The 25,402-nt window shown below is 38.2% G+C and overlaps 1 protein-coding gene across 1 annotated transcript in view; it reads left to right on the top strand.

Annotated features, from left to right (window-relative positions):
* The first annotated feature begins 10,799 nt into the window (after positions 1-10,799).
* The window catches only part of INO80 (INO80 complex ATPase subunit), a 99,239-nt gene continuing 84,636 nt past the window's right edge, over positions 10,800-25,402 (top strand). The window contains exons 1-6 of the mRNA XM_008702234.2: positions 10,800-11,386; positions 11,615-11,784; positions 11,877-11,944; positions 13,718-13,879; positions 18,172-18,292; positions 19,358-19,572. Of these exons, the coding sequence (XP_008700456.2) occupies positions 11,244-11,386; positions 11,615-11,784; positions 11,877-11,944; positions 13,718-13,879; positions 18,172-18,292; positions 19,358-19,572 (879 nt within the window). The 5' untranslated portion in view covers positions 10,800-11,243. The remainder of the gene's footprint in view (positions 11,387-11,614; positions 11,785-11,876; positions 11,945-13,717; positions 13,880-18,171; positions 18,293-19,357; positions 19,573-25,402) is intronic.

The following is a 25,402-nucleotide window of genomic DNA, read 5'->3' as shown; positions in this document are numbered from 1 at the left end:
TGCTGTTTCCTCATCAAAGATGTAGATATATATAACCTAATGTAGACAGTAGGATTGACCGATTCCTTATATGACATTTAACATGGTCTAACACTCATAAATATTCATTTTTTCCTGAACTCCGTGGCACTTTATCTGTACATCTTTTAAGTGACTTCCCAAGTGTGGTTTTTATTGTTATTTATGTTTGAGTCTTAACCTCCTCTATGAAACTGAATTCTCTGAAGGAAATACCTTCTGTCTACACTGTGCTTAGAGTTCAGCAATTGAATGGCTGAGTGAATGAAAATGTTACTCTAATGTTTATGTTAAAATTACATCCCACTTCTTTTTGGTCTTATTCTATCTGTTAAAATATTATGAAGTTCATTTATTTGGCCTGATCCTGCTATTTGTGCTATAGTCCTGCAAATTATCCGTGTAACCTGTTGATCTGATTCGGTAGATCACATTCAGTCATAACGGGTTTGGGCTACAGAGTGTCTGAGTTACAGGGGAGCAGAGGTGAGAAATTCAGTTATTTTGTTCCCTTAATGGTTTGGCCTTTTGTATAAGCTAGAGCCCATAGCTCCTACAGGCTATCTTAGTCCTGCAAATGCTTTCGAGCTATGTAGTTTGGGGATGCCCCAGGGGCTCAGTCTGTTAAGCATCTGCCTTCGGCTCAGGTCATGATCTCAGGGTCCTGGGATGGAGTCCTGCATTGGGCTCCCTGCTCAGCGGGGAGCCTCCTTCTCCCTCTCCCCAGCCCCCCCCACTCTCCCTCTCTCTCTCTCTCTCAAATAAATAAATAAAATCTTTAAAAAAAAATGTACTTTTTTTTAAGCTTTTTTTTTTTTTTGTTAAGAGCTATACCTTCTTTTGGCCTTTTCTGTATTAGTCTTGGTAAGTTTAAGAATTATTTATTTCTTAAAAAAAAAAAAGAATTACTTCTTAAAGGCATATATAATTGAACTCTTTTTAGATATTTGACTGAATCATTGATGCCCCATCTGGTCTTCTCTGAGTTATTTTGATAGGTATTTTGACGAAAATGGTCAAATAAGTTTGGAATTCCTTTTGGAGAGAGACTCTGAGTACGTTAGCATATTGAAGAGGAAAAAATTTTAGGCCTAACATTAATGGACTTTTGTATTTTTTCATATTAATGGACATTTGTTAATATCTTTTTTTTTAAGATTTTATTTTTATTTATTTGACAGAGAGTGAGTGAGCACAAGCAGAGGGAGCAGCAGGCAGAGGGAGAGGGAGAAGCAGGCTCCCCGCTGAGCAGGGGCTCCATCCCAGGACCCTGGGATCATGACCTGAGCCACCGAGGTGTCCCCCATTTGTTAATATCTTGAGCTAGTATTCAGAGAAGCAAAGTTGGAGAAATGCTTCTATAAATGATTGGTATGAAACCAATTTTGGGCAGTGTCTATAAAGAGAAATCAGAAGTGAAAGTAGAGTTAAGTGTGGAAAGGTTAAATGTGTAGTTGTTCAGACAAGTACTTGTTAATGGCCATCATTGTAATTGTAGTACTTTATGAGGGGGTCATTATTTGTCACGTCCTTACCTTTGCTGTTAGGAAAAAAAAAAAAGATTAAAAGTCACCCCCACTCTATTTAAAAATAAAAAACATGGGGCGCCTGGGTGGCTCAGTCGTTAAGCGTCTGCCTTGGGCTCAGGGTGTGATCCCGGAGTTCTGGGTTCGAGCCCCACATCGGGCTCCTCCACTAAGAGCCTGCTTCTTCCTCTCCCACTCCCCCTGCTTGTGTTCCCTCTCTCCCTGGCTGTCTCTCTCTCAAATAAAATAAAATCTTAAAAAAAAATTTTTTTTTTTAAACCAAACTAAAAACTGTTAGATTAGGCTACCATTTGAACAGTGCTTCCTAGTTTATCTCCGTCCAGAGATAGGGTGGCTTTCTCTCCAAGTAATTTTTGTTAGGCTTTTTATTTGGAAGAAGATGAAAATCCTGTCCTTGTGTAAGAATTGGCAGTTGGTGCAGGTATCCTTCAGATTCTTGTCTAGAAGTAACACTTTGATCTCCTCTCACCTCCCAGTATTTATCTAAAGCTTGTCTGATACACAGTTTTTATGTAGGATTGCCCAGAAGATTTTTAGTACATGCCTTCTCCTGTTCAGCAAGTATGGATAATGGATGATCGCACCCATTCTGCTTAACTTTGTTACCTGATTTTGTATCTTTTCATTTGTTTCATTTAAACTTTCATCCCCAAATCGTGTGTCCAGGATAGAACTAGAGCCCCATGGTCATGGACTATAGATTGTCTTTATATAGGATCTAACATTAGAACTAGAGTTTTGTAGCCTTGACCTTTGACACTATGCATAAAAAAGCAGATTAATATGGTTATTTGTAAATATCAGAACCATATAGATTCATGAGATAGGGACGCTGCTCAAATAGTGTATAGTTTAGTAAGAGATAAGGCATGCATGTATATAGTAAATAGACTGTAAGATCATATAAGTGCCAGGCTTACTATAAATAACCATTTAGAACTTCAAAGAAGAGAGAGAATAGCCTTAGCTAAGCTAGGAATAATCCAAAAGTATTTCCTGGAATGGGGTGTTTCATTTTGTCTTTGAAGGATTTTGGTTTAACTTGGTAAGACTTCTTACAGAAACATCATTCACAGGACAAGGGCAAGACAGCTTCCATAGAGACATAGCAGTAATTAGAGAGTGCAAAGCAATCAGTCCAGGATCACACATGGACACAGGTAGGGTGTATGTATGTGGGTGTGATTCAGAAGCAGACACTTTACCATGGATATCAAACTGAATCAGGGCTGCTGAAGTATGATCAAAGTCCAGTTGAGGATAACCAGGATTAAAGAGCCAGAGTTCAGGGTATGGACCAGGCCAATCAATGGTGAATTGCTCTAACAACATATATTAATACTCCTTCCATTCTTTGAAATTGTTAGTATGACCCTGTGATCAGATGAATTTTAAAGAGCTCTTCACTTGAAGATTAGGATGGGTCTGACGGGTAGTTAAGAGACATCTTCAGGATGTTCTTAATTTATCTGGAGTGTGGGGGGATAGTAAAAGATTAAATTGGAAAGGTAGCTTGGAGCCAGATGATAAAGGTCTTTGAATTTCAGGCAGAGGAATTTAGACTTTATTGAATTTTGGAAGCAAGTTGGAAAGCAGTTGAGGGATAACAATGTAATCAGAGTGATGTTTTGGTAATACTGAGATTAAAGTGAGAAGAACATAGAGGTGGGGAGCCAAATTAGGATGCAGTAGTTTAGGGGTGATATGATAAGAACCTAAATGAAAACAATAATAAGAGAAGGACAGATTCTAGACATCATCCCTAAAGAAGTATTGACTAGACATCGAGACCGTTTGGGTGTAAAGAGAGAGGTAGAGAGGAATGTAAAAACTGATGCATAGATTTTGAGTCTGACTAACTAACTGTTGTGTAAATAGGAAAGACAGATGGACTAGCTGCTGTAGGGGCAGATGAAAAGTTTTGAGTTTGAAGGGGTCAGTTGTCTATCAAGGGTGGAATATGCAAGCATCAAGAAATGTAGATTGTGTACTTTTAAAATGGAGGCCAGAAAGTCAGCCATACAGCAGTACTTTTTTTTTTTTTTAAGATTTTATTTATTTATTTGACAGAGAGAGACAGCCAGCGAGAGAGGGAAGACAAGGGGGGGAGTGGGAGAGGGAGAAGCAGGCTCCCAGCGGAACAGGGAGCCCAGTGCGGGGCTCAATCCCAGGACCCTGGGATCGTGACCTGAGACGAAGGCAGGCGCTTAACGACTGAGCCACCCAGGCGCCCCAGCCATACAGCAGTATTAATCCAAGTTAGTAGCGGATGAGGTTTACTAAGGGGTAAGAATGGATGACAGAACTTGGGTGGACTCCACATTTAGAATAAAGAAATTTCCATTAAGGAGGTAAAGAAGTAGTTGAAGAAGTTGTCAAAGACATAGAGAGTATCCAGAAGCAAGTGTCAGTCAACAATTTTGACTTCTGTTCATACGTTTTGATAAACAGTGCTTTATCAGACAGAGCGGTTCTCAGCCATTTCAGACCCAACTCTCCCTTTTTTATTATTTATTTTATTTTATTTTTTAAAGATTTTGTTTATTCATTCTGAGAGAGAGAGAGCATGAGCAGAGGAGGATCAGAGGGAAAGGGGGAAGCAGACTCTCCCCTGAGCAGGAAGCCCAATGTGGGGCTCCATCCCAGGACCTGAAGATCACGACCCGAGCGGAAGGCAGATGCTTAACCATTTGAACTACCAGGTGCCCCCAACTCTCTTTTTTTAAAAAAATATAGTATTTTCTTTTCTATCCTTAAAATAAAATCTATAGGTAATATTTTGTACATAAGTATGTATCAACTTATATGTATATATAAAATTAAAAAGCAGTATGATGCCCCAATTGTAATATATTGGGGGAAAAATAAAATAATTTGTAATAACTCATGTATTTTAAATTGTGACTGCATGGGTCTGACCGACAGTGGATGACGTAATGAAGTAGTCCTATTTTTACACCAGACGTAGAATACCTTGACGGGAGAGTTATAATGTAGACTGATAAAGTCTACTTGTATTTGTGGCTCAAATACCACAAAGAATAAGAGAAGAAAAGAGGGAATTATAGTAGAATAGAAAAGAATGGAGAGATTTGCTTCTCCTCAAGCCCTTCCAAGATGAGGGGGAATGAGTTCAGAATTTTGAGGAAGAGGGGAAAATGTTTGAAATAATCTTTGTAGGGAATGAGAAACAATTGATAAGAGGTGGGTAAAAGGGTTTTTGAGAAATGTCATTTGCTCTGTTGAAGTTGGATAACAGCTCGTGGGTCAGGTTAGCATGGCCCTGTTGTTTCCTTGTGAAGAATGAGAGAAAGACAAGTTTAGGAGGTGAAAGTATAGGCTATTAGAGAAACAGCTTTTTTTTTTTTTTTTTTTTTTAAGTAGTCTCTACATCCAACGTGGGGCTTGAACTTACAACCCTGAGATCAAGAGTCTTGTGCTCTGCTCACTGAGCCAGCCAGGTGCCCCAGAGAAGCAGCTTTTAGCAGACTGTCCAAGGCAACTGGGTTGAATAGAGAGGCCACTAGTTTTAAAAGATGATTAAAAATATAATTGAGGATGGTGGTGATGGCTGATTGGCACAACTTTGTGAATGTACTTAATGCTACTAAACTGTACACTTAAAATGATTAAAATGGTAAATTTTACGTTAAAATATATTTTACCACAATAAAAGGAATCTAATTGAACACTTAAAAATATTCCTTTACTCTCCAGGTATAATCTTAAGACTATTTGTGGAAATATGTCAGAAACTTCATACTTGAAGTACCTCCTCTCTTTAGCCTTGTGGAAATAAGGGAGTGCATCATGCTTGCCATTTCAGCCATTAGTGGTGATATGCTACAAAGTAATTCTGGGAGACTCTCCCAGAATTGGGATTGATGGGTACTGGGAGTCACATGGAGACACATATTGAGTATCATGAGACTGTAGAAGTAACTGCGATCTTTCCTGGACAGATTGGTTTTGACTTCATGTTCATATACAGCTTAGTTACTGAGGAATTATTTTTTGAAAAGAGTTCTTTTTGAATCACCCAGTATTACTTTGTAGTCATACCTTCATACTTTCTTAATCATTTTCATTATCAGCCAAAATAAGTACATGAGATCAATTATTATTTTTTTTAAAAGATTTTATTTATTTATTTGACAGAGACAGCCAGCCAGCTAGAGAGAGAACATAAGCAGGGGGAGTGGGAGAGGAAGAAGCAGGCTCCTAGTGGAGGAGCCTGATGCGGGGCTCGATCCCAGAACGTTGGGATCACGCCCTGAGTTGAAGGCAGACACTTAACGACTGCGCCACCCAGGCGCCCCGAGATCAATTATTTTTTAATGAAACATTTAGGAGGGAGCCAAGTAGCAATTTTATATGCTTTGATTTTTATGTATGTATATCTAGATGAATTATATGCATTCTCTTAGAGAATTTTGCTGTGTTTTTAAAACTGTTTCTTTGAAATCTTTTGGAATGGGTACATGTTAGCTCTCACACTGAAAAGTAGAACCTATTGAAGTCTTTAAAAATATTCAACATTCTTTTCTCTTTGACTGTGTTACTAAAAACTATTTTAAATTCATGAAATTTATCTCATTTATATGTACGATTGAGTGATTTTTATCAAACTTACAGAATTGTACAACCATCAATCCAGTGTGCGTTTAGAACATTTCCAACTTCCCTAAAAAAGAGGTCTCGTATCTATTTACAGTCAGTCCGCCTTTGTACACCTAGCCAACCACTAATCCACTTCCTGACTATAGATTTCCTTTTCTGGATATTTCATATAAATGGAATCATACAATATGTGGTCTTTTGTGCCTGGCATTTTTTTTTTTTTAACTTAGCATAACGTTTTTGAGATCCATTCATGTCGTTGCATGTATTAACATGTTTATTACTTTTTATTACTAATAATATTCTGTTGTGTGGGTGTACATTTTGTTTATCCATTCACCAGTTGATAAATGTTTGGATTGTTTTGCTTTCTTTTCTTTTCTTTTCTTTTAAGATTTTCTTTATTTATTTGACACAGAGAGACAGAGAGGGAACACAAGTAGGGAGTGGGAGAGGGAGACACAGGCCTCCTGCTGAGCAGGGAGCCTGATGTGGGGCTCGACCCCAGGACCCCAGGATCGTGACCTGAGCCAAAGGCAGACGCTTAACAGCTAGGCCACCCAGGTGCCCCTGGATTGTTTGCTTGTGAATAGTGCTGCTGTGTTCACATTAAAGGCTTTGGGTGGACATATGTTTTTATTTCTCTTGAGTAAATAACCAGGAGTGGAAGTGCTCGGTCATATGGTAACTTTATATTTAGAATTTTAAGAAAGTGCCAAACTGTTTTCTATAGTGACTATAGTAGTTTACATTTTAACCAGCAGTGTGTGAGGGTTTCAGAAATTGTTATAATTTTTCTTTTTTATTATAGCCATTCTGGTGAGTGTAAAGTGGTATCTCACTGTAATTTTAATTTGCATTTTTTGATGTTGAGCATCTTCATATACCTATTAGCCATTCGTATTTCTTTGGTAAAATGTCCGTAAAAGGTCTTTTGCCCATTTTTTAGTTGTCGTCTTACTGAGTCATAGAGTTCTTTATGTATTATGGATACAAGTCTGTGTTCCCCTCCCCGATTGAAACCTAGTAATACTTCCTTATATAATTCACTTGAATACAAAGTTTAGATGAAATAGGTTATATAGTGAAGATTTTTGCCATCTGAGCAGTTAAAAAAATCTTAGCTTTATGAGCCTTGCCACCGTTCTTCTATTTCTTAAATTCTCCCAGTGAGATTCTGTTTGAGTAGACATAGCGTAGATTCAACCCAATGTCCAAAAGGGTTTTTTCCGTCTAATTTATTTATTTCAGAGAGAGAGAGAGAAAGATTGCGAGCAGGGGGAGGGCCAGAGGGAGAGGGAGAGAGAAAATCCTCAAGCAGACTCCGGCTAAGCTGGGAGCCTGACGTGTGGCTCTATCCCAAGACCTGATACGATCCGAGCTGAAATCAAGAGTCAGCTACTTCACCAACTGAGCCACCCAGGTGCCCCCAAAAAGGTTTTCTTCTAACATATAACACTATAAACAAATTAATGTGTTGCCTATTTAATCTAAAAATTAATGCCGGCATCCTCTTCAATAATTCCAAGACTAAATTTTTACATCAATATTGAATTGAACTTCAGGCAGGAGTATTCCACTATTAACATGTTATTCTGCTTTAGTGTCTTTGTAATCACATCAGTTAAAAAACAATGATTATTGACAGCTTATATTGGCCATTTATTGACCTTGAACTAAGGGCTAATCTGTTTAGCTTAACATAGATCCTATTTGTTCTTTTATAAAACCCTGCACCTCAATGAGCAAGAATGGTTTCTAAACAGGTATTTCAAATAATGCAAATACTAAGTGATCTTTTTTCTGTAGAATTGGTGCTTTAAAAATATTTGGCTCTTGGGATTGTGTTCTTCACAAGATCAAAGCATACACTCGAGCAGCTTAAGAGGTAGATCCTGTCTAGGGAGACAGTTTGCCGAGATTGAAGAAGTACTGGTTTAGGAACTAGGAACCTGGCTCTGCAAAAGAGCTCACATTATTTAATCTTTCTGGTTTTTAGTTTCTTCATCTGTAATATGACCCAGTTGGACTGGATAATCTCGGTGACCCCTCCCAACTCTGAATATGTGAGCATACACTGAAAATACTTTGGCATTTCTTATAAAGCTCTTTCACATATACTTCATTTTATCCTTAAAAGATTGAAGTAGAGAAGGCAGGTGTTTTTTAGAGGATAGATAGAAAAGTTGGGTATCCCGTTTTTATTATTTTTTAAAAGATTTTATTTATTTATTTGAGAGAGAGCATGAGTGGGGGTGGGGAGGAGGCACAGACAGAAAGGGAGAAGCAGACTCGCTGTTGAGCAGGGAGCCCCATGCAGGGCTTGATCCCAAGACCCTGAGATCATGACTTGAACTGAAGGCAGATGCTTAACCGACTGAGCTACCCAGTCACCCCTATTATTTTTTTAAATATTAATTGAAGTATAGTTGATATACAATGTTATATTAGTTTTAGGTGTACAACATAGTGATTTGACAGTTCTATACATTACTCAGTGCTCACCACTCAGCATAGTCCCCTTCTGTTACTGTTGTTATATTATTGACTATATTCTCTATGTTATACTTTTCATCTCCATGACTTTTTTATTTTATAATTAGATATCGTATACAAGTCCTTTATCAGATAGACAACTTGCAGATATTTTCTTCTAGCCTGTGGCTTGTTTTCCTCTTTTTAATAATACTGCTTAAATACAAAAGTTTAAAATTTTCATGGCCTAATTTGTCAGTTGTGGTTTTTTTTTTTTTTCAATGGATTGTGCTTTTGATGTCATATCTGAAGACTTTTTGCTTAACAAAGATCATGAAGATTTTCCCCCATGTTTTCCTGTAGAAGTTTTACAGTTTGGGGTTTTACACTTAAGTGCCTGATCCATTTTGAGTTAATTTTTATGTATAATGTGATGTAAGGTTTTTTTTAAAGGTTTAAATTAATCTTTTTGTATGTGAATATCCAGTTGTCCAACACAGTTTGTTGAAAAGACGGTCTTTTCTCCCATTGAATTGCCTTGGCACCTTCATTGAAAATTGACTATAAGTGTAAGCGTTGTTTGTTTGTTTTTAAAGATTTATTTATTGATTTATTTATAAAGATTTTATTTATTTATCTGACCCAGCGAGCAAGCAAGAGAGCACAAGCAAGGGGAGTGTTAGGCAGAGGGAGAAGCAGACTGTGACTCCCTGCTGAGCAGAGAGCCCCATGCGGGACTCAGTCCTAGGGTCCTGGGATCATGACCTGAGCCGAAGGCAACGCTTAACTGAGCCACCCAGGCGTCCCATAAAGATTTATTTATTTATTTTAGAGTGAGAGCGTGCAAGCACAAGTCAGGGTGAGGTGGGGGGCAGAGGCAGAGGGGAGAGGGAGGGAGCGAATCTCAATCAGACTGCGCTGAACACAGAGTCTGACATGGGGCTTGATCTGATGACTTGATATGACCTGAGGAGAAATCAGGTGTCAGACGTTCATCCAGCTGAGCCACCCAGGTACCCCGGTTTGGTTTTTTGTTTTTTTTACCCCAAATATTTTTTTTTCTTTTTTTTAAAGTCAGCTTTATGCCCAGTGTGGGACCTGACCTCAAGACCCTGAGATCAAGAGTCACATGCTCTACCAACTGAGCCAGCCAGGCACCCCTGTAAGGGTTTATTTCTGGATTCTCAGGTCTGTTCTATTGGTCTATGTGGTTATCCTTATGCCACTATCACACTGACCTGATTACTGTGGCTTTATAATATGTTTTAAAATCAGGAAGTGGGGGTACCTGGATGGCTCAGTTGATTAAATGTCTGCCTTCAGCTCAGGTCATGATCCTGGAGTCCTGGAGTCCTAGAGTCCACTTCTCCCTTTCCCTCTGCCTCTCCCCGTGCTTGTGTTCTCTCTCTCTCTTCCTCTCTCTCTTTCACTCAAATAAATAAATAAAAGCTTTTCAAAAAATAAATAAAATCAGGAAATATAAGTTATTCAACCCTCTTCAGTTTTTTTTTTTTAATATTTTATTTATTTATTTGAGAGAGAGAGAGCATGAGTGGGGGTCAAAGCGAGAGGGAGAAGCAGGCTCCCCAATGAGCAGGGATCCTGACCTGAGGCTCCATCCTAGGATCCTGGGATTATGACCTGAGCTGAAGGCAAACACTTAAGCAGCTGAGCCACCCAGGCACCCTGAACCTTCTTTTTCAAAATTATTTTGGCTATTTTTATTTCTTTGCATTTCCATATAAATTTAAGAATTAGCTTGTCAGTTTCTGAAAAAGAAAAGGAAGCCTGCTGGGGAGATTCTGTTCACTCTGTACATCAACTAGAGTAGAATTTTTAACATGTCCTTAAGAATAAAGATTATATAGGAAACTTTTAAAAACTGTAATAAAAAGAGAAGATGCTCAAAGGTGTTATGATTTCCTTTAACACCACAAGGTAGCAAAGAAAATGCTCAGGCTGTATACCTCTGTTTCTCACTCTTACACTCTCTTTGGTCCAGTTTTCTAAATCATTTCTTTATTTTACACTTTAAAGAATGTTTACAAGTAAGTAAAATACTCTGACAATATCTCTCTTCCCTTGTAAGTGGAATATCTCATACATAATGTACAAAGGTAAATACAAAATGAAAAAGGAAGAAGCAGCTGTTTTGAAGGTGATGCTGGGAACAAGTGTTCCTCTATGAGGTGTGCAAGAGAGCTTGTGGTGTAGAGTTAGATGATTGTGACTAATTGTTAATTGTAGGACAAAAGGTAAGTGGGTGTAAATTTTAAGGTACTCTTTCAAAAAAGTATAATATGAATTTTTGTTCTGACATATGACAGTATTTCTATATTTTGATGTTCTCATTCTTTTAACTTCTGCCTTTGCATTAGAAAAAAGTGCCTAACGAGAACTTTATTATGATCTTTCCATAGACTGCTGTCTTCTTGACTTGTGTTCTAGAAGGTCCGATTTCTCTTCACATTGATAGTAAGCAAGCAAAATAAAGGGAGAATAAATTGTATTCTGTCTTTCACTTCATCTCCATTCTTCAGCCGAGAAGTCGGAGACCCTTGTGCATGAAGACAGATTTGTTCTATGGCCTCGGAGTTGGGTGCCGGGGACGATGGCGGCTGCACTGAGCTGGCAAAGCCCCTCTATCTTCAGTACTTGGAGAGGGCCCTCCGGTTGGACCATTTCTTGCGACAAACATCAGCCATCTTCAACAGGAATATTTCTAGGTATGCAGTTACATATTCCCAGTATAATGTTTGACCACTTTCTGATTCCCATTATCTCTGGTTTTAGGGTTAAAGTATTTTCTGATTTTTGGTATGTTGGTATTTTTTTCTTCCTTCTTTCAATAGAACACAGTCAACTTTATTTAAAGGATCAATTTCTTCTGTCTGCTAACTGTGTAGAATTTTGCTGGATTAGCTGTGATTGTAGATTTATTCTTCAATTTATAGTGATGAGAGTGAAGATGGACTGGATGACAGTAATCCTTTATTGCCCCAGTCTGGGGATCCCTTAATACAAGTTAAGGAAGAACCTCCAAATTCATTGCTTGGAGAAACTTCTGGAGCAGGGAGTTCTGGAATGTTAAACACATACTCGCTGAATGGAGTTCTACAGTCAGGTCAGTGTGGTGTGAGATCCGTCTGTGGGCTATCAGTTCTCTTGGGGCAGTCTTCCTTTCATTTTTGTTGTTCTTTATGTTTCTTTACACAGAATCAAAATCTGACAAAGGGAATTTATATAACTTCTCTAAGTTGAAGAAAAGCAGAAAGTGGCTAAAGGTAAGAGATAAGGCAAATGCTTATAATTCAAATAACCTACTAAAATTACAAATAGAAGGGAAGGTTATTGACTCATTCTGACACATTAGCGGATATTTTTCTAGACGCGAATCTTCTACTGTGGGTGTGATTTTTTGTTGTTGTTTTCTGAAGAGATTATAGAGGAAAATCTAAAGGCCTCAATGAAGTTCATTTTAGCAAACATTTTTGAGTATAAAGCACTGTGCAGAGCAAAGGAGTAAAAAAATAGGTAAGATCCTTGCCCTCCCTGGCTCACATTGTAATCAGGATTATTAGTGTCCTTTTCATTAGTTCTTGAGTTGTTGAGATGTTGATTGAGTATATCCTACCTCCAGATACTGTTGTAAACAGACAGGGTTCCCGTACTGTAGAGCTTACATTCAAATGGGGGGAGGCAGTGAGTAAGTCTATAAACAAAAAAATAAAAATGGCTTCTTTAAAGAGGTAACATTTCAGCTGATTTCTGAATGATCAGAACTATGTGAATGTTTAAGGTAAGAGCATTTCAATCGGAAGGAACATAACTGCAAAATTCTTGAGAAAGGAAGCAATTCAGTATGTTTGGAGGAGAAAGAAGGCTAGTATAGCCGGAGCACAAGGAAAGAGGGGATGGTAGAAGATGACGTACGCCATGTTAAAGAATTTGTATTTTACCCTAATAAATTTCTGTTCAGTGTTTATAGGCAATATAGAGTGTTTCTATATTTTCCGTGAGTGTTTATAGGCAAGGAAATGGTAGACTCTTGTTTACAGTCTTACAAGAGTACTGTCATTGGCCCAACTGAGTTAAGGCTAGCATTTCTTCTGTTAAAACTAATTATTTCTCTATTGCTTTCTTTTCTTGTGAAGAGCTCAAAGTAATTTAAAGGTACTCTTTCATTATCATCATGAAGTCCTTTAAAAGGTTTGTGTATAAAGGGCCTAATTTGATTCCTATCAGTGAGGCTTTAAGCTGTTGGCAATGCAGAAATCTTTGTTTAGCCATCACATTTTTAAAAATTGAGATACAATCCACATGCCATAAAATCTACCCTTTTAAAGTGCGTATTGTAGTAAAGTTCTGTGCAGCCATCACAACTAATTCCAGAACATTTTCATCACTCTAAAAAGAAACTCTGGTTATTAGCAGTCACTTCCCATCGCTCCTGGCAGCCACTAATCTGTTTTCTTTTCGCACGGATTTGCCTATCCTGGACATTTCATATAAATGGAATCCTATAATATGCAGCTTTCTGTGCCTGGCTTCTTTCACTTAGCATAGTTTTCAGTTTCGTTCATGTGGCACATATCAGTACTCCATTCCTTTTTATGGCTAAATAATACTTCATTATTTGGATAATAACAAAATCAATTAATGATTTTTTGGGTTGTTTCTCCTTTATTAGCTATCACGGCTGGCTTGCTTTCTATATTCCTTTATACCCTAAAGGTTGTGGGGTTTTGGGGGGTTTTTTTGGTTTTTTGTTTTAGTTTTTTGCCTTAAGTATTTGACAGTTAAAATATCCTACATATATTTGTTAAGTACTTAGTGAAATCTAGCTTTGTTGCTGTTTCTAGCATTTCCATATGTTAGTGCTCTTGAATTCATGCCCACTAGGTTCAGTTGGTATCCTTTTCTTTTCCACATGAATTGGGAAACTGGAGTGACTCTCTTCCAGCTGTTTTTGTCCTTGTGTTGGGAAAAGATGCTTGGGTCATAGAAGTTCTTGCTCCATAGTGACAGATTCCATTCCCATTTCCTCCCATTTGCAGAGCATTCTGCTAAGTGATGAGTCCAGTGAGGCAGATTCTCAGAGTGAAGACAACGAAGAAGAAGAGGAAGAGCTCCACCTCAGCAGAGAAGAGCTTCATAACATGTTGCGACTGCACAAGTATAAGAAACTTCACCAGAATAAGTATAGCAAAGACAAGGAGGTAAGAGAGTTTCAGGGGGAATCTCAGACCTTTGCGCTGGGTATTTAATTTAGCCTTTAGTTAACATTCATTGAAGACGTGTCATTTCACCTTTATATTTAGATGGTGGTAGTGGTGGTTCTAATACAAGCTTTATTGAAATATATTTCACATACCAAAAATAGCCTTCTAAAGTGTACAGTTCAGTGGTTTTTAGTATATTTATAGAGATATGTAACTATCATCACTATATGATTCCAGAATGTTTTCTCACTCCAAAAGGAAGCCCTACTCCCCTTAGCTGTTGTCTTTCATTTTTTTCCATTCCCCTCAGTCCTAGGAAGCCACTCAGCACTATAAATGTGCCTGTTCTAGACATTTCATGCAAATGGAACAACATGTGGTCCTTTATGTCCATCTTCTCACTTAGCATGTTTTCAAGGTTCATTCATGTTGTAGTGTGTATCAGTACCTCACTCCTTTTTACTGCCAAGTAATATGCTGTTGTGTGCAGACACACTGCATTTTACTCTCCATGTATCACTTAATGAATTAATTGGATTGTTTCTACTTTTTGGCTTTTACAAATGGTAGCTATGAGTAGTGAGTTGTTTCTACTTTTGACTGTTACGAATAATGCTGCCGTGAAGATTTGTGTACAGGTTTCAGTGTGGACATTTGTTTTCATTTCTTTTTTGTGTATACCTATAAGAGGAATCAGTGGGTCATATGGTAACTGTGTGCTTATCCTTTCTGAGGCACTGCCAGGCCGTTTTCCAAAGTGGCTGCACCGTTTTAATCTAGGGGTTCCTTTTTTATTGCACTTGCTCTTTGGAAGTGTCCCTATCTTGAAAAAACTCCTTTTCTTTACGTACTAACATTAGATTGATGATAGTTTTTAGTGACAACTATTTGAATATTGTTACCAAAGGCGCCTGATTTTTGTCAGAAGTGTGGTGCTTTGAACACGATGAGCAATAGCATATTTGAAGACCGAAATTCTTTTTAACAACTGATTAACATTCAAAGTTAGTTCAGAAAGCTTTGAATAATATGCCAAAGATTTGGGGCACCTGGCTGGCTCAGTCAGTTAAGCATCCGACTCTTGATTTTGGCTCAGGTCATGATCTCAGGGTTGTGAGATCGAACCCTGGGTCAGGCTCTGCACTGGGCATGGAGCCTGCTTAAGATTCTGCCTCACCCTCTCCCTCTGTCCACCCCGCCCCTCACCTCCCCACTTGGGTCTCTCTCTCTCTCTAGGGGAAAAAAATAGGTAGATAGATAGATAGAAAGATAGATAGACAGACAGACAGACGTGTATATAAATGGTGAAGTTTATAAACATGCAGAAGTAGTAAATAGTAAGATATCTGACTATTTTTGACTAGAGTTCCTTCTTAAAGTACAGTGCTAGGCATTTGGTACTTGAAATAGTTGGTCTTTTTTTTTTTTTTTTAGCGTAGTTGACGTAAAATAATTAGTTTCACTTATACAACATAAGTGATTTAACATCTCTATACATTATATTGTGCTCACAAGTGTAGCTATGATCTGTCACCATACAACACTATTATAATATTGACTGTATTCCTTGTGCTGGGCCTTTTATTCCAATGATTTACTCATTCCATAACTGGAAGCCTGTATCTCCCACTCCCTTTCTCCCATTTTGCCCAACCCCCGTTACCCTCTTCCCCTCTTGATAACCATCAAGTTTGTTCTCTCTTCAGGTCTGATTCTGCTTTTTGTTTGTTTTTTAGATTCTGCGTATGAGTGAAATCATGTGGTATTTGTCTTTTTCAATCTGACTTATTTCACTGAGCATGATACCCTGTAGGTTCATCCATGTCACAAATGGGAGGAGCTCATATACATGCGTACGGGTGTGTACGTGCACGTGCGCCACATTTTTATCCATTCACCAGTCAGTAGACACTTAGGTTGCTTCTGTATCTTGTCTGTTGTAAATAATGCTGCGGTAACCATGAGTGCATGTATCTCTCTCTCTCTCTCTCTCTCTTTCTTTTTAACATTTTATTTATTTGTCGGAGAGCACAAGCAGGGGGAGCGGCAGTCAGAGAGAGATGCAGGCACCCCACCGAACAAGGAGCCCAGTGTGGGGCTCGATACCAGAACCCTGTGATCGTGACCTGAGCCAAAGGCAGCTGGCTAACCGACTGAGCCACCCAGGCACCCCGCGCATACCTCTTTGAATTAGTCTTTTTATTTTCTTTGGGTAGTTACCCAGTAGTGGAATTATTGGATATGATTTTCCCACTTTTAATTTTTTGAGGAACCTCCATTCTGTTTTCAAGAGTGGCTGTACCAATTTGCATTCCCCCCAACAGTGCATGAGGATTCCTTTTCCTCTACATCCTCACCAACACCTGTTATTTCTTGTGTTTTTGACACTAGCCATTCTGACAGGTGTAAGGCGATATCTCGTTGTAGTTGATTTGCATTTTCCTGATGATTAGTGATGTCGAGCATCTTTCCATATGTCTGTTGGCCGTCTGGATGTCTTTTGGGAAAGTGTCTATTTAGGTACTGTGCCTATTTTTTTAATCATCTTGTTTGTTTTTTGTTGTTGAGTTTTACAAGTTCTTAACGTATTTTGGATATTAACCGCTTATTGGATATATAATTTGCAAATATCCTGTCCCATTCTGTAGGTTGCCTTTTTGTTTTGTCGATGGTTTCTTTCACTGTGCAAAAGCTTTTTATTTTGAAGTAGTCCAGTAGTTTATTTTTGCTTTTGTTTCCCTTGCCGTAGGAGACATATCTAGAAAAATGTTGCTATGGCTCATGTCAGAGAGATTACTGTCTCTCTTCTCTTCTAAGATTTTTATGGTTTTAGGTCTCAAATTTAGGTTTTTAATCCATTTTGTTTGTGGTGGTAGAAAGTGGTCCAGTTTCATTCTCGTGTATGTGGCGGGTCCAGTTTTCCCAGCACCATTTATTGAAGAGACTGTCTTTTCCCCATTTTGTATTCTTGCCTCCTTTGACATAGATTAATTGGCTATATAAGTATGGGTTTATTTCTGAGTTCTCTGTTCTGTGTTGAAATTATTTGTTTGTTTGTTTATTTATTTATTTATTTTAAAGTAAGCTCTATGCCCAACACGGGGCTTGAACTCATGACACTGAGATCAAGAGTCACATGCTCTACCAACTGAGCCAGCTCGGCGTCTCTTATTTCTGGGTTCTCTGTTCTGTTCCACAGATCAGTGTGTCTGTTTCTGCACCGGCACTGTACTGTTTTGATCGCTGCAGCTTTGTAGGATACCTTGGAATCTGAAATTGTGATACTTCCAGCTTTGGTTTTCTTTCTCAAGATTGCTTTGGCTACTTGGGGTCTTTTGTGGTTCCGTACAGATTTTAGTGTTGTTTCTTTTAGTTCTGTGAAAAATGCTGTTGATACTTTGGTAGGGATTGTAATACTTGGTCTTTTTTTTAGATTGAAGTAAAACATATATGGGAAAGTTCATAGATTTTAACTATATAGCTCAAAGAATGCTCATATAATTTTGACCATTGACAGGGGACCTCATGATAGTTCTCCATGTCACTCTTCTGTCCTAGTTTCGGTTCTTGAACTGGCTGTAATCTAGGAAGGAGATTCAACAGTGGACTGTTTAATTTTATATTCATATTTATCCATTAGTAATAAGTGAGACAAAATCAATGTGAGCTTTGGGGGTCAGTTTAAATGCAGTGTTTGAAAGAATCTCTGCCTGGACAGAAAAGAAAATCGATCATTCATATGTTAGGAATCTGACAATGTAGGCATTATCCATAATATTGTCAACCTCTATTAGCGGGAGATATAAAGAGTGAAGAGACTTGAAAGATAGGAGAATTGGGATGGCTAGTGACTCTCTGAACCAGATAGAAGACCAAAAGCCAGAATAACAGGTATCAAAACCTTATTAAATCTGAGGACCTATTGGTAAAAGAAATATGGTTTCTTTCTTATTGATGACTTCCATGCAGAGCCCTTTCTGCAGTTAATTGTATCTCTCAAATATGTGTCAGTTCCAAACAAATAGTCTGGTGGAAATTCAGAAGCATGAAGCGTTTTTCTTGTTTTCAGCAGTTTACCATGTACATAGCTGATGAACCCATTTTGTTCTGAAGTAAGGAAATAATTCACCTGGAGATACTAAATCTTTATTGGTCTTTTTGTGGGATGAACACCATATCTAGGATCTGTGGTTTTTCTCTGGCTCAGCTTTTTGTAGTGAAGGTGATGTGAAGGCAGGCTTAGAGCACAGACGAGCCCTTGTAAGCCTCCCTGTCTTTGCCTGCTTCAGTTGCAGCAGTACCAGTACTACAGTGCAGGCCTGCTCTCCACATACGACCCCTTCTATGAGCAACAACGGCACCTACTTGGACCTAAAAAAAAGAGATTCAAGGAGGAAAAGAAACTTAAAGGTGAGCATACTGACCTGCCTTCTATAGTTCCTCATTCTTAGTTTCAGGGTTGTGCGTAGCCTTTTGGTACATTTGGACTTTGAACATAATCCATGTATTAGAAACTTGCTTTATCTGAGAAACCCTAGTCTTCCCTATCCAAGTAATATGGATTGTTAACCTTATTTCGTATTTGGTTTATGATCTTTTCTAGCATTATAAAGACGTATGGATTCCTAGCCAAAGGTTTAAGCCAATTAGTTTATTCCTTTTGTCTTCTGCACACTCTTCCAAATGTTGAAAATGTTCTGGGAGAGGAAGAAGTTGGTTATGCGCAGGGAAGTACGAAGAACAACCCGAAGTCTTGGGAATAAGTCATAATTGTTGCTGTATGTGGAACTTTTAAATAGATCACCGCTTGCTAATCTTGTGTAGTGTTTGTTTGCATGTTTGCCAGGAAGTGTGTTTTCCTCCCTTACTGAGCTCCAAACAGCTGGAAATCAGGAAGGAAGTAGGAAGGGAAAGTTTTAAACTATCTGTGCGAGACAGATTTTATTCCCCTGAAGGTATGAACTCTACTCAGAATTTCTGTTCAGCCTTCTTCCCTTTCTCCCACATCTGCTAGTTTATCTCTATTTTCTCATCCTCCACACTCTCACCCCCAAATAAGTTTTTTATTCTGTGTATGATTTTCTCTTCATAGGTCATAATGTCCTATCAGCTCGTTTTTTTCTTTCTTTGTTATTTCTCCTTAATCACCTTACGTTGCCGCCAAGTAGAAATGTTTCCTTCCTCTTGGCTATTACTTGAGTTCGTGGTACTTTGTAAGTCTCCCTTCCTGTTGTTGGGTTCGACAGAAATTCAGTTTTTAGATTTTATTTTGTGTTTCTCTTTCATGTAAACATAGGGAGTATCCAGTTTTCTTTTCCAAGGTAGTAAGATCTTCCTCTTGGAATATTCATAGTCCTGAATAGATAAAGAGATAAACATTGCCAGCCTCAGGTGGAAGGAGGAGAGAACCTTGAATTGTCTTAGAGCGAGGGATGGGCAGAAATGCAAGATTCTCAGTGTCTGTTTCCTTTGCAGCCAAGTTGAAAAAAGTGAAGAAAAAGAGGCGAAGGGACGAAGAGCTTTCCTCTGAAGAATCTCCTCGTTGCCACCACCATCAGACCAAAGTCTTTGCCAAGTTCTCTCATGACGCACCTCCTCCTGGCACCAAGAAGAAGCACTTATCCATTGAGCAGCTTAATGCTCGTCGCAGGAAAGTATGGCTCAGCATTGTGAAAAAGGAACTACCAAAGGTACGTGAGTGCCTCCAGCGTAGGGGACGGCAAGAGTATTTTGTCTCCCTGCCCTCTAAAGAGGAGCTGTGAGAGCTACATACCTTCACAGTGTTCAGAAAGGAAACTGATCTCTTGGAATTAAGATCTTGTTGAAGAATACTCTTGCCAATCAACTGTTTCCCTAGATTTTGGTGAGAATTTACAAGACAGTTGTTATATGATGTTCCTTGTCCAAAAAATGGAGGGAAAGTTCTTTGAGAAAGGAAAGCAGTTTTCTTACTTATAGCAATAGAGATCTGACAGCAAATTGATAGGTGATAATAGAGGAAATCAAAATGAAATGGTAGAGTTATGTTTCTTGGAGAATCTAGAAATATTTGGATGTTACCGAGTAATCACAGGCATTGGGAAAAAATGTGAATGATGTAAGAGAAAGATATATAAGCATTCTTTTTGCTCTTTTAATTTGTTTGGTTTTGATAACATTTTATTTTGATATAACTTCAAGTTTGAAAGTTTTAGGAATTGTTAGAGGAATGTCCATATACCCTTTATTCAGTTACTCACCAGTTGTTTGCATTTTACTTAGTTAATAGCCTTATAAATTGTGTGCGATCCTAATAGAAAAATGAACAGGCTATTTTCTGAATTTAGAAAAGTTGATACTAACCTCAAGGAAAAAGTCAGTGTGTAAGAATTGCTGGAGAAACACTGAAAAAGCACCATCAAACTTTAAAATATACTATAACCCTCTGTAATTAAAACAACATAGTACTGCCACATGAATAGACAAATAGAACAGCAGAGTAGACTAATGCACTTTTTAATAAATTGTGCTGGAACAAATAGGTAGCCATTTGGAAAAAAATAAAATTAGATGTTTCTCACTCATATACTCCGAATGTATTAGCGTTCTCAATGTAAAAAATGAAACCATACAAAGACTAGAAGAAAGCTATTACAATCCTATTTAATCTTGTCATAGGAAAAGTTTCTATGTGTGACCCAGAGGCAATGAAAGAAAACATTGGTAAATTTGACTAAATACAAATACATTTTTTCATGACAAAAGACAACTGACAAAGTGGGAAAAGTTATTTACTTTGTATGTCACAGTCAAAGGGCTATTATCTCTAATATATAAAAAAAACTCTTAAAAATTGAGGGACACTTTTGACAGAGGACCAGAGCATGGGGAGACAGCTAGATCTCAGGATGTTAGGCGCAGGAGACCTTCCTAAAAGTAACTTTGTGAAAGAGGAATTTTAGTCATCACCAACTATGCTTGGAACTTCTGAGCCTGCAACAGCAAATGCAGGTTTAAAGGAAAACACCAGAAGCATTCATAAAGGAAATGAACAATGTTCACTGAGAAACACTTGGCAGATTTGGAATTCTTGTTCAGGAAAAACCCCTACCCTGCTCCCAGCCTTAAGAAAGAAGTAGCTTCAACACTGGAGATACATCCCACAGTACTTCAGGTTTGGTTCAAGAACCGTAGAGCAAAACTCAAGAAAGCCGAACAACAGCAATGAGCTGTGGTGGAAGGTCCAGACCAGCTCTTCCAAGAGAAACATGGATGCACCTCCAGCATCCCCCAGTGGTGCCTACCCTGCTTCCCTGTTATATACAGATCATCCAGTACGTTCCTTCCAACTCAGCATACGCTCCAATTGTAAGGCTCTCCCAGACCATTCTTTTGGCCACAAAATAGTCCATTTTGTCTGCTGGCAAGATCCTAACATCTACTCCCTTTGTCCCGTTATGGAATCTCAAATTCTTTCCACGAGCTTCACTGCTAATTCTTTTGGTTCTTCATCTCCACAAAGAACTTAATGAGAGGGGCGCCTGGGTGGAGCAGTCGTTAAGCGTCTGCCTTGGGCTCAGGGCGTGATCCCGGTGTTCTGGGATCGAGCCCCACATCAGGCTCCTCGCTAAGAGTCTGCTTCTTCCTCTCACACTCCCCCTGCTGTGTTCCCTCTCTCACTGGCTGTCTCTCTGTCAAATAAATAAATAAAATCTTAAAAAAAAAAAAAAAAAAGAACTTAATGAGAGAAACCAGACACAAAAGGTCCCATATTGTAATGATTTCAAATGATTCCCATACAAGAGACAGATATGAGATCTACACAATGTGGGTGCATTTCAAAAACATGCTCCGTGAAAGAAAAAAAAAACACAGAAGTGCCCTTGTGGTGGAATTGAGTGGAAAGAGGCACTAAGCAAACTTATTGTGATGGGGATGTTTCATGTTGTAATTAGGATGGCAGTAAGCTGCATGTATAAATTCATCTAAAGACACAGAACTGTCATACTATATTACGTACGCTACAAAAAACAACCGTGACGGGATGGAGGTGTCAGCTAATGCTGTGGTGGTAATCATTCTGAAATGTATCAGATCAACATGTTGTACACCTTGCATTTGCAATGGTGTACGACAGCTGTGTCTCAGTAAAGCTGGAGAAATTTTTTAAATTACAAAAATCTCAATAAATGTATATAATGAAAAAAATCGAGGGACAAAGGACCACAGATTCAGTAGACAAAATGACATGAATAGAAATTCACAAAGCAAGTATAAAAATGGCCCTTGGGGCACCTGGGTGGCTCAGTCAGTTAAGTGGCTACCTTTGGCTCATGTTATGATCCCAGGGTCCTGGGATTGAGCTTCACATTGGGCTCCCCGCTCAGCGGAAAGCCTGCTTCTCCCTCTCCCTCTCCCTCTGCCTGCTGCTCCCCCTGCTGTGCTCTCTCTCTCTCAAATAAGTAAAATCTTTTTTTAAAAAAAAATTGGCCCTCAAACATGAAAAAGGTTTAAAGTCTCTCGTAATTGGAGTAATCTAAATTAAAATAATACCTAGATACCATTTTGTACTTAACCACAGTGGCAAAAATTTTTAAATATGGTAACACATTCTGTCAAGGAGGCTGTGAGGAAACGGGCACTTTCATACATTGCTGCTAGGAATGCAAATTTGACAGAACTCTTCTGGAGGGCAAGTTGGCAATACTTAACAATCTCCATATGCACTTACCTTTCAAACCAGCATTTATGCTTCTAGAAATTATCCTGAGGCTAAATCTCTAGCAATACAAAAATACATGTAAACAGAGTTACTCATTGCAGCATTATTGTTACTATTTTAAAATTTATTTATTTATAATTTCTACACCCAACGTGGAGCTCGAACTCACAATCCCAAAATCGAGAGTAGCAAGCTCTACTGAGCCAGCCAGGTGCCCCACAGCATTATTTTTAATTGCAAAAGAAACAACTTAAGTACCTATATGTGGGGCTTGAATTGAACTATGGTAGATCTACACAGTGGATTATTATGCTGTAGTTAAAAAGAAATAATGAGGAAGGCCTTCTTGAGATGATGTGGAGTAATTTCTAGGACGTACTGTTAAGTGAGAAAAGCAAACAAAAACAGGTATCTGTAGTATTTACCTTTCATGTAAGCAAAAGAGGCATATAAGAAAATATATAAATAAATCCTCATTCATGCAAAAGAAATTCAGGAAGGGTAAACCAGAAATGTGGATTTTTTATAAGGGGCAGTTTGGAAAAACGTAGAAAGAAAGGGGGGAATGGACAGGTTAGCAGGGATGAGGGGGCAGTCTTTAAGTACATCTTTTATGTATAGGGCTGACTTTCAGAATCCTAGTAATGTTTCATGTACTCCTCACATACTCACGTACTCCTATAGTAAAACCATTAAAACCAGCCAGGATGTGGGTGAAGAAGGAGGTTGAGGGGATATGTGGGCAAAGTTGAATAAAGACAGGAGCAAGTGCTTAACTGCATTAGAAATGAGTAACATAATCAAGTTGCAAGGAGTGGGGAAAGAAAAGGACTCATTGAAGTAACGGAGGAAATCAGTATTTTAACTGCATATGTAAGGCTAAAGACCAAAAGAACTATACATAAATGCTATGATTAGTATAGTGAGTGTTTCTTACAAAGGAGTAGGTTAGTAATTTTAGAACTACTTTAAATGAGCACTAGAATTGAACAAATAAATATGTTGTAGTTGACAGCCAGTTTGTCACTGTTGGAAATGCTAAAGTGAAGCCTTTGAAATTTGATTGGAATCAGAGCTATCAGTATAAATTCATGGGTTTTTATATATATACAGATAGATATGTACAGAAATATAGTTGTGTGTGCATGCATAGGTTAGTATGCATATATACTTACTTTTTAGCTCTGTTTGCTGAGAGTGCCTGGAAACAGTGACGCCCCAGTAACAGTGTGGGTATCTTGTGCCCAGGTCTTGATTTCTAAACACCTTTTATTCTCTAATAAAATGAACCAGAGCTCCTTGGAGAAGTAGTTTATACCAGAACTTGGCAGGGAAAATACAAGATGAGCCTTAAACATCTTGGAGTACCAGAAAGTAAGGAAGTGCTTAAAGAAATTTGAGTGTGCGGAATTGTCAAAAAAACACAGGGGCAACCTGAAGGAGCTCCTCATGGTCAAAGTTAGAATAATTGAGCACCAAAATTGATAATGATTATACTGGGGTACCTGGGTGGCTCAGTTGGTAAGCATCCACTCTTGATTTCAGATTAGGTCTTGATCTCAGCGTTTTGAGTTCAAGTCCTGCAATGGGCTCCACACTGGGCGTGTGGCTTACTTAAAGAAAAAAAAAAAAAGATAATACTGAATTTTAACACATAGATTTAAAGAAATACTTATGAGTCCATACGGTTTTAAATAAATAAGCAAATAGATAAGGTAGAAGGAACAACTCTTCCTGACAGTAGAATTCCAATTAATGAGTGCAGAAGAAAGGAAGTAGAGAGCCATCATTACACAAATACCACAGTGATAATTGTTGCAGACTGGATCCATTGATGTAGACTGAAATTAGAGGATGAAGGTTAGAAGAGAAGCAGTTTGCACAGACTAAAAGCATCTACTCAGCATACATATTAGCACAAAAAGAAAGATAGTAACTATTATGGTGAAAATTGGCAGAATCTACTTTACCCAAATGATCTAGGGAGTCCCTTGTAATATAAATGTTGACATCGTGAACTTGACGTGATGCATGAAGAACACATCATTTCTGTGGTATTCTTGCCAGAATGCATAACATCATTCCATTCATGAAAAAATACCAGAAAATCACAAATTTGGGGACATTCTACAGAGTAACTGATTGGTGCCTTTCAAAAGTGTTGAGGACATAAGAGAAAGATTGAAGAAATGAAACATACAGGAAGAGACTAAGGAGAAAAGCAACTAAATACATGGGATCCTGTTACCGGATGCTGGAACAGGAAGAGGATTTTAGTGGAAAAATTGTTGACACTCAAATAAGACTTGTAATTTAATATTTTACCAGTGTTATTTTCCTTTCTTAGTAATTGTATTCTAGTTATATAAGATGCTAAAACTAGGGAAAGCAGCAGGAGGGATGTAAAGAACCTCTATTATTTTTTGCAACTTTTTCTGTAAATTTAAAATTAGTTCAAAACAAGAAGTTTTAAAATAATATGAGAAGAATAATGCAAGGAACTTCCATGTAACTTTTACTCATAGTTAGCAATTGTTTGCTTCCTTTGCTTTGGTTATATAAATGCATGCTTTTTTTCCCTCCCCCATTTTGAGGGTTAGTTTGACACTTTGTACTGAACTTTGTAATAGTTCATTGTATGTTTCTTAAAAGGACATTCTCTCATACAGTACCACAGTGAAGTTATAAAAATTATTTTCTGGTCCACAGACCATATTCAGATTTCTTATCAGTTGGCTCTGTAACGTCCTTTATAGGTTTTTTTTTTTTTCTTGATTCAATCCAGGATCCAGTCTGACTCCGTGTTTCATTTCGTTGTC

This window comes from Ursus maritimus, unplaced genomic scaffold (assembly GCF_017311325.1).
Source record: "Ursus maritimus isolate PB19 unplaced genomic scaffold, ASM1731132v1 scaffold_35, whole genome shotgun sequence".
Lineage (NCBI taxonomy): Eukaryota > Metazoa > Chordata > Mammalia > Carnivora > Ursidae > Ursus > Ursus maritimus.
The sequence above is the reverse complement of the archived record's forward strand: the minus strand, read 5'-3'. Positions and strand labels throughout refer to the sequence as shown.